General features: G+C 43.8%; 1 protein-coding gene and 1 non-coding gene across 5 annotated transcripts in view; one reads left to right on the top strand and one right to left on the bottom strand.

The window, feature by feature from the left end:
- HGSNAT (heparan-alpha-glucosaminide N-acetyltransferase) overlaps positions 1-12774 on the top strand; it is a 53193-nt gene that overhangs the window by 16874 nt on the left and 23545 nt on the right. For 2 of the 4 annotated variants that reach the window (XR_012064345.1, XM_072950148.1), the window contains exons 1-2: positions 6692-6927; positions 11818-11933. Coding sequence is in view for 2 of the 4 variants with exons in the window: in XM_072950148.1 (XP_072806249.1) it covers positions 6720-6927; positions 11818-11933 (324 nt within the window). In the remaining 2 variants the exon portion in view is untranslated. Of the gene's footprint in view, positions 1-6691; positions 6928-11817; positions 12044-12774 lie in introns of those variants that run through there. The other 2 variants (XM_072950150.1, XM_072950149.1) reach the window with 2 other exon arrangements.
- On the bottom strand, positions 446-518 carry TRNAA-AGC (transfer RNA alanine (anticodon AGC)). The gene has a single exon. It is a non-coding gene; the product is annotated as a tRNA-Ala (tRNA).

Genomic DNA, 12774 nt, shown 5'->3' with positions numbered 1-12774 from the left:
AAGCCCCAAAACCCTCATACCTGTTAGCTCTCACCCCTATCCTCCCATTTCCCCCCAAGTCCTAACCATTAACAGCCACCGATCTACTTTCTGTAGATTTCTCTATTCTGGACTTCATATGTGAACTTATGTGATTGGCTTCTTTCACTCGGCATGATGTTTTCAAGGTTTATACAAGCTGAGGAGTGCCTCAGTACTTCATTTCTTTTTAGAGCTGAGTGATACTCCAGTACACGGATATATATCACTTCTTGACATCTTGTTAATTCCTTATTCCGCTGATGGACATTTGGGTTGTTTCCACTTCTGACTATTTAAATAATGCTGATATAAGTATTTGTGTACACGGTTTTGTGTTTCCATCTCTTTTTTTTTAACCTGTATGGGGGAGGTGAGGTAATTAGGTATGTATGTATGTATGTATGTATTTATTTATTTATTTAAATGGAGGGACTGGGGATTGAACCCAGGACCTCGTGCTTGCTAAGCACATGCTCTACCACTGAGCTATACCCTCCCTCTTGTATACCCAAGACTGGATCTGCTGGGTCATTTGGTAACTCTACATTTAATCATTTGAAGAACTGCCATTAAACAGACTGTTTTCCAAAACAGCTCCGCCATTTTGCATGCTCATCAGCAGTGTATGAGGGTTCTGATTTCTCTGCATTATCTGACTTTTTGATTATAGCTATCCTAATGGGTAGGGAGTGGTATCTCATTGTGGTTTTTCCTTGGGGTGTGTTTACTTTCATATGTTTTTAGATGAGGCTTCTGATACTTGCAATTTGAGTGTCTTTACTGTTAAAATCAGTCTCACAGATCCTCTGTTTCTTTAAAAAAAGGTTTTTTTGAGGTATAGTTGATTTACAATGTTGTGTTAGTTTCTGGTGTACAGCAAAGTGATACAGTTATACATCCTCTTACATGTAAAATGGGAATGATAATAACTTTCTTCTAGAGTGGGTTTTCTTCCTTTTTAAATTATGGTAAAATACACATAAAATTTACCAGTTTACTATAGGTAACTGTTCAGTTCAGTGGTATTAAGTACATTCATATTGTTGTGCAAACATCACCACCATCCAGCTTCAGAAATTTTTCATCTTCCTCAAGTGAAACCAGTTAACACCAACTCCCCATTTAACCCACGCTTCACAACCTCAAGTCCCTGGCAGCCACCATAATGCTGCTATGAGCATGGGTGTACAATTATCTGTTTTGAGTCCCCACTTTAAATTCTTTTGGGTCTATACCCCAAAGCGGAATTCCTGGATCATGCAGTAATTTTATGTTTAATTTTTTTGAGGAACCACCATACTGCTTTCTACAAATGGCTGCGCCATTTTACATTTCCATGCGCAATTTCTCCATATCATCATCAGCACCTGCTATTTCCCTTTTTTCTTTCTTTCTTTCTTTTTAATAGTAGCATCCTAATGGGTGTGAAGTGGCATCTTATTGTGGTTTTGGTTTGCATTTCCCTAATACTTAGTGATGTTGAGTATTTTCATGTACTTATTGGCCATCTGTATATCTTCTTTGGAGAAATGTCTATTCAAGTCCTGTGCCCATTTTTGAATCAGGTTGTTGGATTTTGCTGCTGCTAAGTTGTAGGTGGTCTTTATATATACTGGACATCAATCCCTTATTGGATATATGATTTGCAAATATTTCCTCCTGTTCCATGGTTGCCATTTCACTGTTGATAGGATGCACAAAATTTTTAATTTTGATGAAGTCCAACTTAGCTATCTTTTCTTTTGTCGTCTGTGCTTTGGTGTCATATCCAAGAAATCATTGTTAAATCCATTAACATGAAAATTTTTCTTCTAAGACTTTTAGAGTTTTACCTCTTGGATCCATCTGGAGTTAACTTTTATATACAGCATCCAACCTCAGGTTTTTACATGTGGCTACGCAGTTTTCCCAACATCATTGCCCCTTCCCCATTGAATGGTCATGGCACCCTCATCTAAAACCACTTGATCATCTATGTGATCTATGTGAGTTTATTTCTGGGCTCTCTATTCTTTTTTTTTAATTGAAATAAATTGAAATATATACATATACAGAATAATTATTTCAATTATATATATATATTTATTATATATTATAATATATAAATTATAAATATACATATAATTACCTCAATTATATATACATTTCAATTATATATATGTATATATACCTATACTTGTTTTTGTTTTCATATTCTTTTTCATTAAAGGTTATTATAAGATATTGAATATAGTTCTCTGTGCTCTATAGAATAAATTTTTAAAAATCTGTTTATATATATAGTGTGCTCTCTGTTCTTCCATTGGTCTGTATCTCTGTCTTTACCACTCTGCCAGTACCACATTGTTTTGATTACCATAGCTTTGTAGTAGGTTTTGAAATCCAGCGTGAGAAAACTTCAACTTTGTTCTTTTCTCTCTCAAAATTGTTTTGGCTCTTCAGAATCCTTCATGATCCCACAATAATTTTAGGTGGCTTTTCCTATTTCTGCAAAAAACACCATTGGGATTTTGATAGGTGTTGCACTGAATCTGTAGATTGCTTCTGGGTAGTAGTCACACATTAACAATAGTAACTCTTTCAGGCCATGAACAGGGGATTCACTGTGGATTTGATTTGCATCTTCCTGATGGCTAATGATGTCAAGCATCTTTTCATGTCCTCATTGGCTATTTGTATATCTTCCTTGGAGAAGTGCCTGTTCAGATCCTTTGCCCAGTTTTTTTCTTTGCCCATTGTTAAACCTAGTGGTTTGGGTTTGGTTCTTGCTGAGTTGCCGGAGTCTTTTATATTTCCTGTATATAAGTTACTTATCTGATATGTGATTTGCAAATATTTTCTCCCATTTGGTGAGTTGTATTTCACTTTCCTGACAGTGAAGAACAGAAGTTTTAAATTTTGATGAAGTCCAGTCGATCTACATTCACTCATGCTTTTGAGTAACAAAGAACCCTTGGCCAAATCCAAGGTCATGAAGATTAACCACTATGTTTCCTTCAAAGAGTTTTAAAGTTTTTGCTCTTACATGAAAGTCTTTGACCTATTTTGAGATAATTTTTGCCTGTGGTGTAAAGTAAGGCTTCAGCTTCATCCTTTTGCATATGCCTGTCCAGCTGTCCCAGAACAATTTTTTGAAATGTCTACACTTGTTTATGTTCCTTTGTCTCCTCCTCCCACTGAAGTCAGAGCTTTGCTACTACTACTGCTCTGAAACTGCTATCACCAGATCACTTGTGACCTGATAGCTAAATCGAATGGATGTTTCAGTCCTTTTTTTCCTTGAAATAGTCCTTGATTTCTGCAGTATCACATTCCCCTTGTTTTCTCCTACCACTCTGGCTGCTGCTTCTCAGCCTCTGCCCATCCCAAGGGTTCCTGGAGTTTCTGTTCTCAGCCCTTCACATGTTACCTGGGTAATCTCATCCTCTTTCATGATTTCACTTCCACCTATATACTGATTTTCCCTCAATACTTACCTCTCCTGACCTTTATCAATTTTATTCACAAATCACATCTCTGATGAGGGATTGATTGCCAGCATATATAAAGAACTCCTACAACTCAACAACAACAAAAAACTCTACAAACCATCCAGTGAAAAAAATGGACTTGAATAGACATTTATCCAAAGAACATCTCAAACTCAGCATTTCCGAAATGACTCTCCTCTGCTTCACATTTGCTGCTGCATGTGTTCTACATCTGTACATGACACCCCATCCTGTGATTTCCCAAGGGACAAACCTGATTTTTATATAAAAGTGTACATTTCAATGATTTTTGATACATTTATATCCTCATGTCGCCACCCCTACAGATAAAACAACAAAACATTTCTAGCTGTCCTGGAATTTCCTGTGTACCCCATCACATTCAGTCCTTCCTCTACTGCTGGCCCTAGAGCAATGCTCTCTGCTTTTTTCTTAGAAAGATTTGAATTTCTTTTCCCGAGTTTCATGTAACTGGAATCATACAGTATGGTATATACCTTTTTGTGTTTGTCTTCTTTTGTTCAGTGTAATGTTTATGAGATCCATTCATGCTTATTGCTTATATATTTTGTTAAATTTACTTATGTATTCATTTAAAAGACCTATTGTAAATGCTATTTTAAAGATTTCAAGGTCCCATTTTGTTTATGTCTAGGATATAAAAATGCAATTGATCTTTGTATATTGATGGTGAGCTCTTTTTACAGCAGCTTTTTTTTTTTTGTAGATTCCTTAAGAATTTCCACATATACAATCATGCCAAGTTTGAATAAAGCCAATTTGTGTGCTTTTTATTTCTTTTTCTTATCTTATTGCACTGCCTAGGACCTCCAGGACAATGCTGAGTACAAGTGGTGAGGGCAGGTATCCTTGCCTTGTTCCTGATCACAAGGGGAAAATACTGTCTTTCAAGTGTCATGTTAGCTGTAAGGTTTTCATAGATGCCCTTTATCAGATTGAGGAAGTTGCCTTCTATTCCTGGTTTGTTAAGCTTTGAATAGATGTTGAGTTTTGTCCTTTTTGTTTTTTTTCTTCTGCACATGTTGGTCACATTGGGATCATATGACTTGCTTTGGCCAGTGAAATGTGAATGCAAGGCACATCTCTGCTGGGCTGGAGCCAGCATGGGATTTGCTACCTCATCTGCCCACTGCTGCAGTAATGTTCACCATCTCCTGCTGAGATGAAGCATTGGGACATCAATGTGAGCAAAAAAGGAACTTTTGCTGAAATAAGCCACAAGGTTTAGGGGCTGTTGTGCATTACAGCCTAACAGAGAAGGTTCTTGCCCTCAGGACAAACTCTGCCTTCATGGAGCTTACATTCCAGTGCAAGGGAAGCAGATAAACAGATACACATTATAAGGTCGGGGAGAGGTGAGTAGAATCAAGCAAACAAAGCAGATCAGCAGGACAGGGGATGGAGTGTTTTTGTTTTAGATAAGGGTGTTGGGGAAGGCCTCCTTGAAGAAGATAACAGCTGAGCTGAGACCTGAGACCTGGGGAGGGGCCACGAGGTGCCTGGGGGAAGGGTGTTCCAGGCAGAGGGACCAGCCATGCAGGCCAGCCCTAGACAGGAACTCCAGGCCATCCTGGGTGTGGAGGATTGGGACAGAGCTGAAAGAGCTGCCCTGGAAGTGGAAACAGGGAAGGGCACCTCCCTCCAATGGGCCCCGTGGCCCATTCTGGTTTTGTGGGGACCAGAGAGGCTGCTGGACAGTAGAGACCTACTTGGCTATGGCCTCGCCCAACTGCTGGGACTCCTGGGATTTTGAACAGTGGGGCAGGGCGAGGAGGAAAAGGGAGTAACCGAACTTCTTCCTGACATCTGGCATAGAGGCTTGTTTTCTCCGAGAAAACGCGTATGACTGACCCTTATGAGATCGTTCATGATCATTACTTTCCTGCAAGTTATTCTCTACCTTAAACCCCATCAACAACTTTTGACCGTCCTTCAGATGAAGCCTAAACTTACCTCTATTGTCTAACTCACCTTCTGTCACCTCCTTCCCCTTACAGAATACTCCTGCAGCCACCCTGGGTCTCTGAGCCTTTGCAAGGCTGTTCCTTCTGTTAGGAACACTCTTGCCCCTTCTCCTGGCTAACATCCCTCCGGACTGAGTTTAATGTCAGTCCTCCTGGGAGCCTTCGCAGACTAGCTTAGGTGCGTCCATCAAATGCTATCTTAACATCTTGTCCTTCTCTGAACATAGTACTCAACACACTGTATTGTAGCCTTACAAGTTATCAAGTAACTCAATGTACAGAGAAGTATAAAATATATGTGTATCGAGTACCCATAAACCTATTGCCCAAGCTAAGCAATAAAACTTCGCTGGCTGAAGTTTGCTGTTTTCTTTCCATACGTGTCTTTACACTTTTATTACACAAGCATGTAAGCCAAAACAACACGTAGGATTATTTTGCTTGTCTTTACACTTTCTGTATGTTATTACAAAGGTATTTCTGCTACTTCCATTTTTCCCTTAGCCTTATTACTATTATTTTTTTGAGACTCATCCAGGTGGAAACCAGTCATTCTAGATCATTTCTACTGCTGTATGGACTACACCACAATTTATCTATTTTCCCCACTGATTGACATGTAGATCTTTTACAGGTTTTTGCAGTTTCAAACCACTCCACTACAAGCATTATTGTAACCTGTCCCCTTACACGTATGGTAGTTTTCCCCACGCGCATAGCTCGGAGTGGAACTGCGGAGTCACGGCACCCGCGCGCCTTTAATTTCATCAGGGACTGGCAACGAGCTCTTCCAGGTGGTGGCACCATACGGCGGGCTTTTTTGTCGCAACTCTCCCTCTGGATAGTAAACACTAGGGGCTGGGACTCTTGTCTGTCTTGCTAGCCGTGCACTTGCAGGACAGTGGAGAGAGGGCACAAACACCCGTTCGGATGGTGAATGGCTGGACGCAGAGATTCAGCGGAGTGTTGCTCAGTGGGTGGTGAGGGACCGGGGAGCAGCGGCTGGGGGCCTGCGGGAGGCCTCTCCTGAGAACATGTCTCTCTCCGGGACGGAAAGCCCTAAGCGGCTGGAGGACCCTGGGCTCCGGGCTCCGTGAGCTCGCCTCGGCCCCGCCCCCACGGGCTAGACCCCGCCTCCGCCCCGCCCCTCCCCGCCCCCGCGCAGGGCCGGCCCCGCCCCCGCGCTTACCCGGGCGCGGCGACGGAGGCGGAGAGCCGGGTTATGACGGGCGCGCGGCCGTGCGCGGCGGAGCAGCGCGGGCCCCGGGAGCGCGGCGGCGGCGGCGGGAGAGGGAGCGGCGGGAGCTGCGCGGCGGCGGCGGGCGGCATGAACGGGGCGCGGGGCGCGGGCCGGGCGCTGGCGGCGCTGCTGCTGGCCGCGTCCGTGCTGAGCGCCGCTCTGCTGGCCCCCGGCGGCTCCTCGACGCCAGGTGAGTGCGCCCTCCGGCCGGGCCCGCGGGGCGGCGACTGTCCCTCCCCGGGGCGGCGCGCGGGCCAGCGCTCGGGAGGCGCGGCGGCCGGAACTCGCGTGTCGTTTCCGCCGCGCCTCCGGGAGCGCGGGGCCGGGGCTCGTGCACGGAGGCCGACCCGCATCCCACGGGCGCCCACCGACCAGCGGGAGGGCGCGGGCGCGGGGCGCCTCCGTCTCCATAGAGTGTCTTTGACCGGGGTACCATCCGTTCCCCCAAGGCAAAGCTACTCAGAGCCGGGCAGCCGCCCCGCAATCCGTCCGCCGCACGGAGGGGCTGCGGGGCTGGGCTCCCGGGTCACCGCGGCCGGGGCTGAGAGCGCTGCGGGCGGGCAATGGAGGCGGCGCCGCGGGAGCTGGGGGCCAAGAAGCGGTGTCGGATCTCAGCGGGCCTGCCCGGCCCGGTTGGGCGGTTCCACTTCCATGGTCACCCGAGGAGCGCAGAGGCCGCGGTCTGCAAGAGGAAAGCGGCGAGGTCCGCGGGGAAGATGCTGTTGTCCTGCGCGGAGGAGAGGCACCGGGCTTAGCGAGCGTTTCCCCACTTAGCCTGGTCTCCGAGCTCTGCAGGGAAAAGGGGAAAAAATGCCAATCCAGGGCCTCCGCTAGACTCTTTGGACGAGGACTGAGGGCCCTAGAAAATCGTAGTCCCAAGCACTTCCTCAGGGGATGCTGTGGTCGGGGATGTTGGGACCAGCCAGCGCAGCAAACTCGGCTCGGCCAGTGTCGGGGGAAGGTCTCGTTATCACCTGCAAAGCTCTCACCTGCCTCTCCTCCTCTTCTTCCCATCCCCTTCTCTGTATCAGAACACAGGGATTTTGGTGTCAGTGTATATGGTTCAAACTGCTCCTCTTCCCCAATCGGAACGTTGTAGGGTGAAGACAAAGTGAATTTTGAAGAATGGGCTTAGCCGATTACGTTTTGTGTGTTGTCTCCCCACCCCCGAGCTCAGTCTCGTTCACTCCCTCCCCTTTATCCTTGAGGAGCAGACCTCAAGAGGTTATTACGTAATCGGCCCCGGCACAACTTGTCAGGGCCAGATCTGGTGGGCACAACGCTCTTTTCTGGTACTTTCGCATCAGTTAATAATGATGGTTATTGTAGAGAAAAGGTGGTTTCTAAAGGGTGATTCTATGTAGTGAGGAGGACATCCTAGCCATCCACCCCAGAACCTTCAGGAAACTGCTGGGAGGACAGCCAGGCATTTAGTGCCACCTGGAGTCCAGGCTTGGGCTGGACAACTTCCTACTTAAGGACTCCACCTTTATATGATTTGAAGACTCAAGTTTACCTGAAAAAAAAAATTAAGTGGAGTATGTCTTTTAAAATATGCCCAGCAAAGACAGTCATGAGCAGAGACCTAGAACCGGAAATTAAATATTTGGAAATGAAATAAAAGTCTAAAATACACAAACAGTACAGTTACTTGGACACTATTCAAAGGTGACTGCTTGGTTTATTTCCTCACCAAGACATGGTAGACAGGGAGAGGAGGAGGGAGCTGTTTGCTGTATGTAACTCTCCTTGAAGTTGCCCCAGTATTTCTTAAGTCAGCCATATGGAAGTTGACAGCTTTTTCTAGAGAGTGAGAATCAGTTTCAATTTTGATGTCATATTGGGTGGCTTAGGTATTTCATCGTGTGTGTATGATACAGATAGACTCATTGGTTGAAAAACAAAACTGTTCAAATAATGCAGAAAGGTACAAAGGTGTCAAAATCCCCTGGCCTTATACTCACAGTCTCTCTAGCTGTGGTCTTTAGTCTTGGCTGCACAGTAGCACTCCTTGGGAGATTTTTGTTGTTGTTGCTGTTGTTTTGAGGAGGATAACAAGTGTCGGTGAAGGATGTAGAGAAATGGGACCCCTTGTATGCTTTTGATGGGAATGTAAATTGGTGCAGCCACTATGGAGAACAGAAGGTTCTTCAAAAAATTAAAAATAGAGCTACTGTATGATCCAGCAATCCCACTCCTGGGTATATAACTGAAGAAAGTGAAAACACTAATTTGAAATGATACACGCATCCCAGTGTTCATAGCATTATTATTTACAGTTGCCAAGCTATGGAAGCAACCTAAGTGCCCATTGGTAGATGAATGAATGAACGAGAAGTCATATATATGTGTGTATTATGTATATATATGAGTATATACATATATGTGTGTATGTATATACACACACATACAATGAAATATTAGTCATAAAAAAAGAATGAAATTCTACCATTTGCAGGAACATGGATGGACCTGGAGGGTATTATGCTTAGTGAAATAAGTCAGACCAAGAAAGACAAATACTGTATGTTATCACTTACATGTCAGATCTAAAAAATAAAACAAACAGATGTATACAACAGAACAGAAACAGACTGACAGATTTGGAGAACAAACTAGCAGTTACCAGCAGGGAGGGAGAAGGGAGTGGGAGGCGGGGGGATTAAGTGACACAAACTACTGTGTATAAAATAAGCTTTAAGGATGTAACGGACAACACAGGGAATACACCAGTATTTTATAACTTTAAGTGGAGTATAATCTATCAAACTTTTGAATCACTATATTGTACACCTGAAACTGATATAATATTGTAAATCAACTATACCTCAGTGAAAAAAATACAAAAACTAAATCATGTTGGTTGGGCAGAGATGCTGATTTAATTGGTCTAGAGGGGCAGGGCTTTGATTTTTTAGCTTCCCAGGTCATGATGTTCAGCTAGCATTAACCCCACACACAGCCCTACATATAAAATACTTAATATCGATGACAAGATGTTTCAGAGGCTGGAATTCATGTGGAAAATCTAAACATAAAGCAAGACCCCTATTCCACCCATCAGTAAAGTCTCAGAGACGTGAATGAAAGCAGTAGTTATTACAACTAGGTAGGGGTGGTGTTAGAACAGGCAGTGACAACACAGTTAAATGGCAACTCTCAAACCTGAACGAGGGAAATGCACAAGAGAAATATTTGGTAACATTATGACAACTGTGCCAAAGGATTTCATACCTGTGCTGTGTGAAGAAATTACCCAAGTGCCTTAGAAGAACTCCAGAGCACGGGGGCTGAGTGGTTAAGTGAACATCTCGTTTTCACAGGTGAGGAGGGTACTGATGGTGAACATTGGGAAAACGCTTTCAAACTTGCTTATCGCTAACTCAGAACTAAAATAATAAGGAAATTATGTTTTCTAGACATCAAACTAAAAAGTAAGGAAAAAAATTAAACTGGTCTAGCTGCTGGGGAACAGATTGGTTTAGTCTCAGGAGGCCAGGAGCCTGGAGGGTTCGATGCTGGCCAGACTGGTTGTGGCTTAAATCCTGGCGGCTGCAGAGTGACCTCAGGCAGGTCACTTGACCTCTGCAGGCCTGACATCCCTCATCCAGAAAACCGAGACACCAGCAGCTATTGCATCAAGGCTGCCGGGGCAGGCTGCACGGTAGGCCTGTAGTTGTGTGTCCCCTGGTTGCTGACAAGCACCACAGTGGTCTTTATAAATCAGCACAGCTACACTGGAGAGGAATTTGGCTAAATGTATCAAAAGCTATTTAAAAAGCTCTTTGGGGTGAAAAAATGTCACTCCTGGAACTTCATTCTGAAGGAACTAAGTTGAAAGAAGAGATGTTGATTTTCAGATGTAGATAGCAGCATTGTTGTATAAGATATAGCAGCATTTCTTATAACTGGAAGAAATAGGAAATGGGGAGAAATTGGAAGAAAAATTAAATGGAAAAAAAAGAGACAACTTTTAAAAATTTTTAGCCATATATGCCTAATTCTGAGTTGCCCCCTGCATTGGTTGGATGTGGCCTGGAGTCATTATAATCATCCTTTGTCGAACGCTTACTTCGTTTGAGGTTCTGTGCCAAGCACTTCACATACATCATCAGCTTTAGCCTGGCCGGCAGTCCTCTGAAATAGACATTCTTATGACCCCAAGTCATTGATGAGGAATGCTGAGGCAGGATGGGATTCAAATTCAAGTTGGCCCGACTTGGAGTCCGCATGCTTAACCCACTGTGTTGTACACCTGGTCCCAGCACTGCTTCTGCTGGAAGCACTCCAGAAAGACACCGAAGAACAGAAAAAGTGATTGACGAGGCTTTATTTAGCCTAGAGGAAAGAAGCTTCGGTAGATCAGTAAGAGTTATGTACTGTGTGTTGTGTCTTCACTGAGAGCTCAATAAAGCTCACTGAGGATAAACTTTAAAAATGAGGGATTTATACACAGGAAACTAACACAACATTGTAAATCAGCTATACACCAATTTAAAAAAAAAAGAGGGATTTAGACTGGCTACAGTGAGCTTTCTGAATTAACCAGATGATGTACTTGGGAGCCCCAAAGCCTTTTGTGTTACAGAATAAAAGAGGCTAGATTATTACCTTTCTAGCTGTGTTATTAAATAATTTCTCTTTTTTCCTTTTGCCTCGAAGCTAGAGGGTAATTTCTCTTCCATATATAGTAACAGATACAAATGGCCCAGTTGGTCTGAATGAAACATGTTGCTTTAACTTGAGCCAATAATAGTTCACTTTGTTTTCCTACCATATTGGCCGACTTAACTGCAGAATGTGCACCGTCTTTATGGAATCCTAAGAGCATCTGGTGAAGTGATGAGTTCTAAGCCCAGGGCTTATGGAGCAGTGAGGCACGTGTGCGCATGCGCATGTCCTAGCATCCCCGCTGACGCTGCGTGAGGGACCAGATCCCCCAGGCGTTTGAGAAGCTCACCTGGGAAGTTCACTCACTGTTCACTCACACGCACTTTGTCTCCGACACTTTTTTCAGGTGCCGGTTTATCGTTTTGGTTTTTTTTTTTCTTTTTAAAACTTTTCTCCTAATTCTTTCCAGACGTAGACAAAAAAAGACATGTGGAGCTGAAGATGGACCAGGCGTTACTGCTCATCCATAATGAACTGCCCGGGACGAACTTGACCGTCTACTGGAATTACGACGGCTGTTATCAAGTGGGTGCCCTGTGCATGCTCAGGGCTGTGTTTGCTTTGGGGCGTGTCTGGTTGTGACCCTTGGTGCTGTCATACCTGCAGCCCTCCACGTGTTAATTGCAGCTTTGCAGGTGAGGAAGCAGACAGGCTGTGTAAAAACTCAGAAGAAATACCATCATGAGAAAGACCAACAACAGGCAGCATTCCTTTCTTTCTTTTTTTAAAAAATTGAAGTAGAGTCAGTTATAATGTGTCAATTTCTGGTGTACAGTACAATGTCCCAGTTATGCATATACATACATATATTTGTTCAACATCTGTCTCTTATCTTTTCCCCTGCCCATCTTTTAAAAACCAGTGCTCCATGACAAGCAAAGTTGATACTGATAGACGTATTATATTTGGTGACTCTGCCTACTCCATAACTGTCCTGTTGGACCAGAGAAGGAAGGATTGAGACACGGGTGTTCTCCCCGGGCGGGGCAGTAAGGAGGCTGAGTCAGTGATTACAGGGACTTACCCTTCTGATGACAATGGATTTATTTCAGCTGAAGGTGTTACTCCTGTGCTAGACCTTGTTCCTTTTTAAGAACAAGACTACTCTTCATGTAAAATGAAATAGTCTTCATTTCCAAATTGAGAGCTTCAATGTATCACCTTCAGAGGAAGAATTTTAATGGCTTGTGACCTGTTTACTGTAAATAGCTTTAAAAAAAACAAATTAAAAAAAATCCATAGTGTGGATATCAACTGAAAAGCTAATGGAGCGGGACATGCCACCTTCTATGCAGTAACGTGAGACACAAAGTCCTTAGATTGAAAAAGCTCGTTCAAGACAAAAGGTTGATCACAAGAAAGACCT

Source organism: Vicugna pacos, chromosome 26 (genome assembly GCF_048564905.1).
Source record: "Vicugna pacos chromosome 26, VicPac4, whole genome shotgun sequence".
Lineage (NCBI taxonomy): Eukaryota > Metazoa > Chordata > Mammalia > Artiodactyla > Camelidae > Vicugna > Vicugna pacos.
The sequence above is the reverse complement of the archived record's forward strand: the minus strand, read 5'-3'. Positions and strand labels throughout refer to the sequence as shown.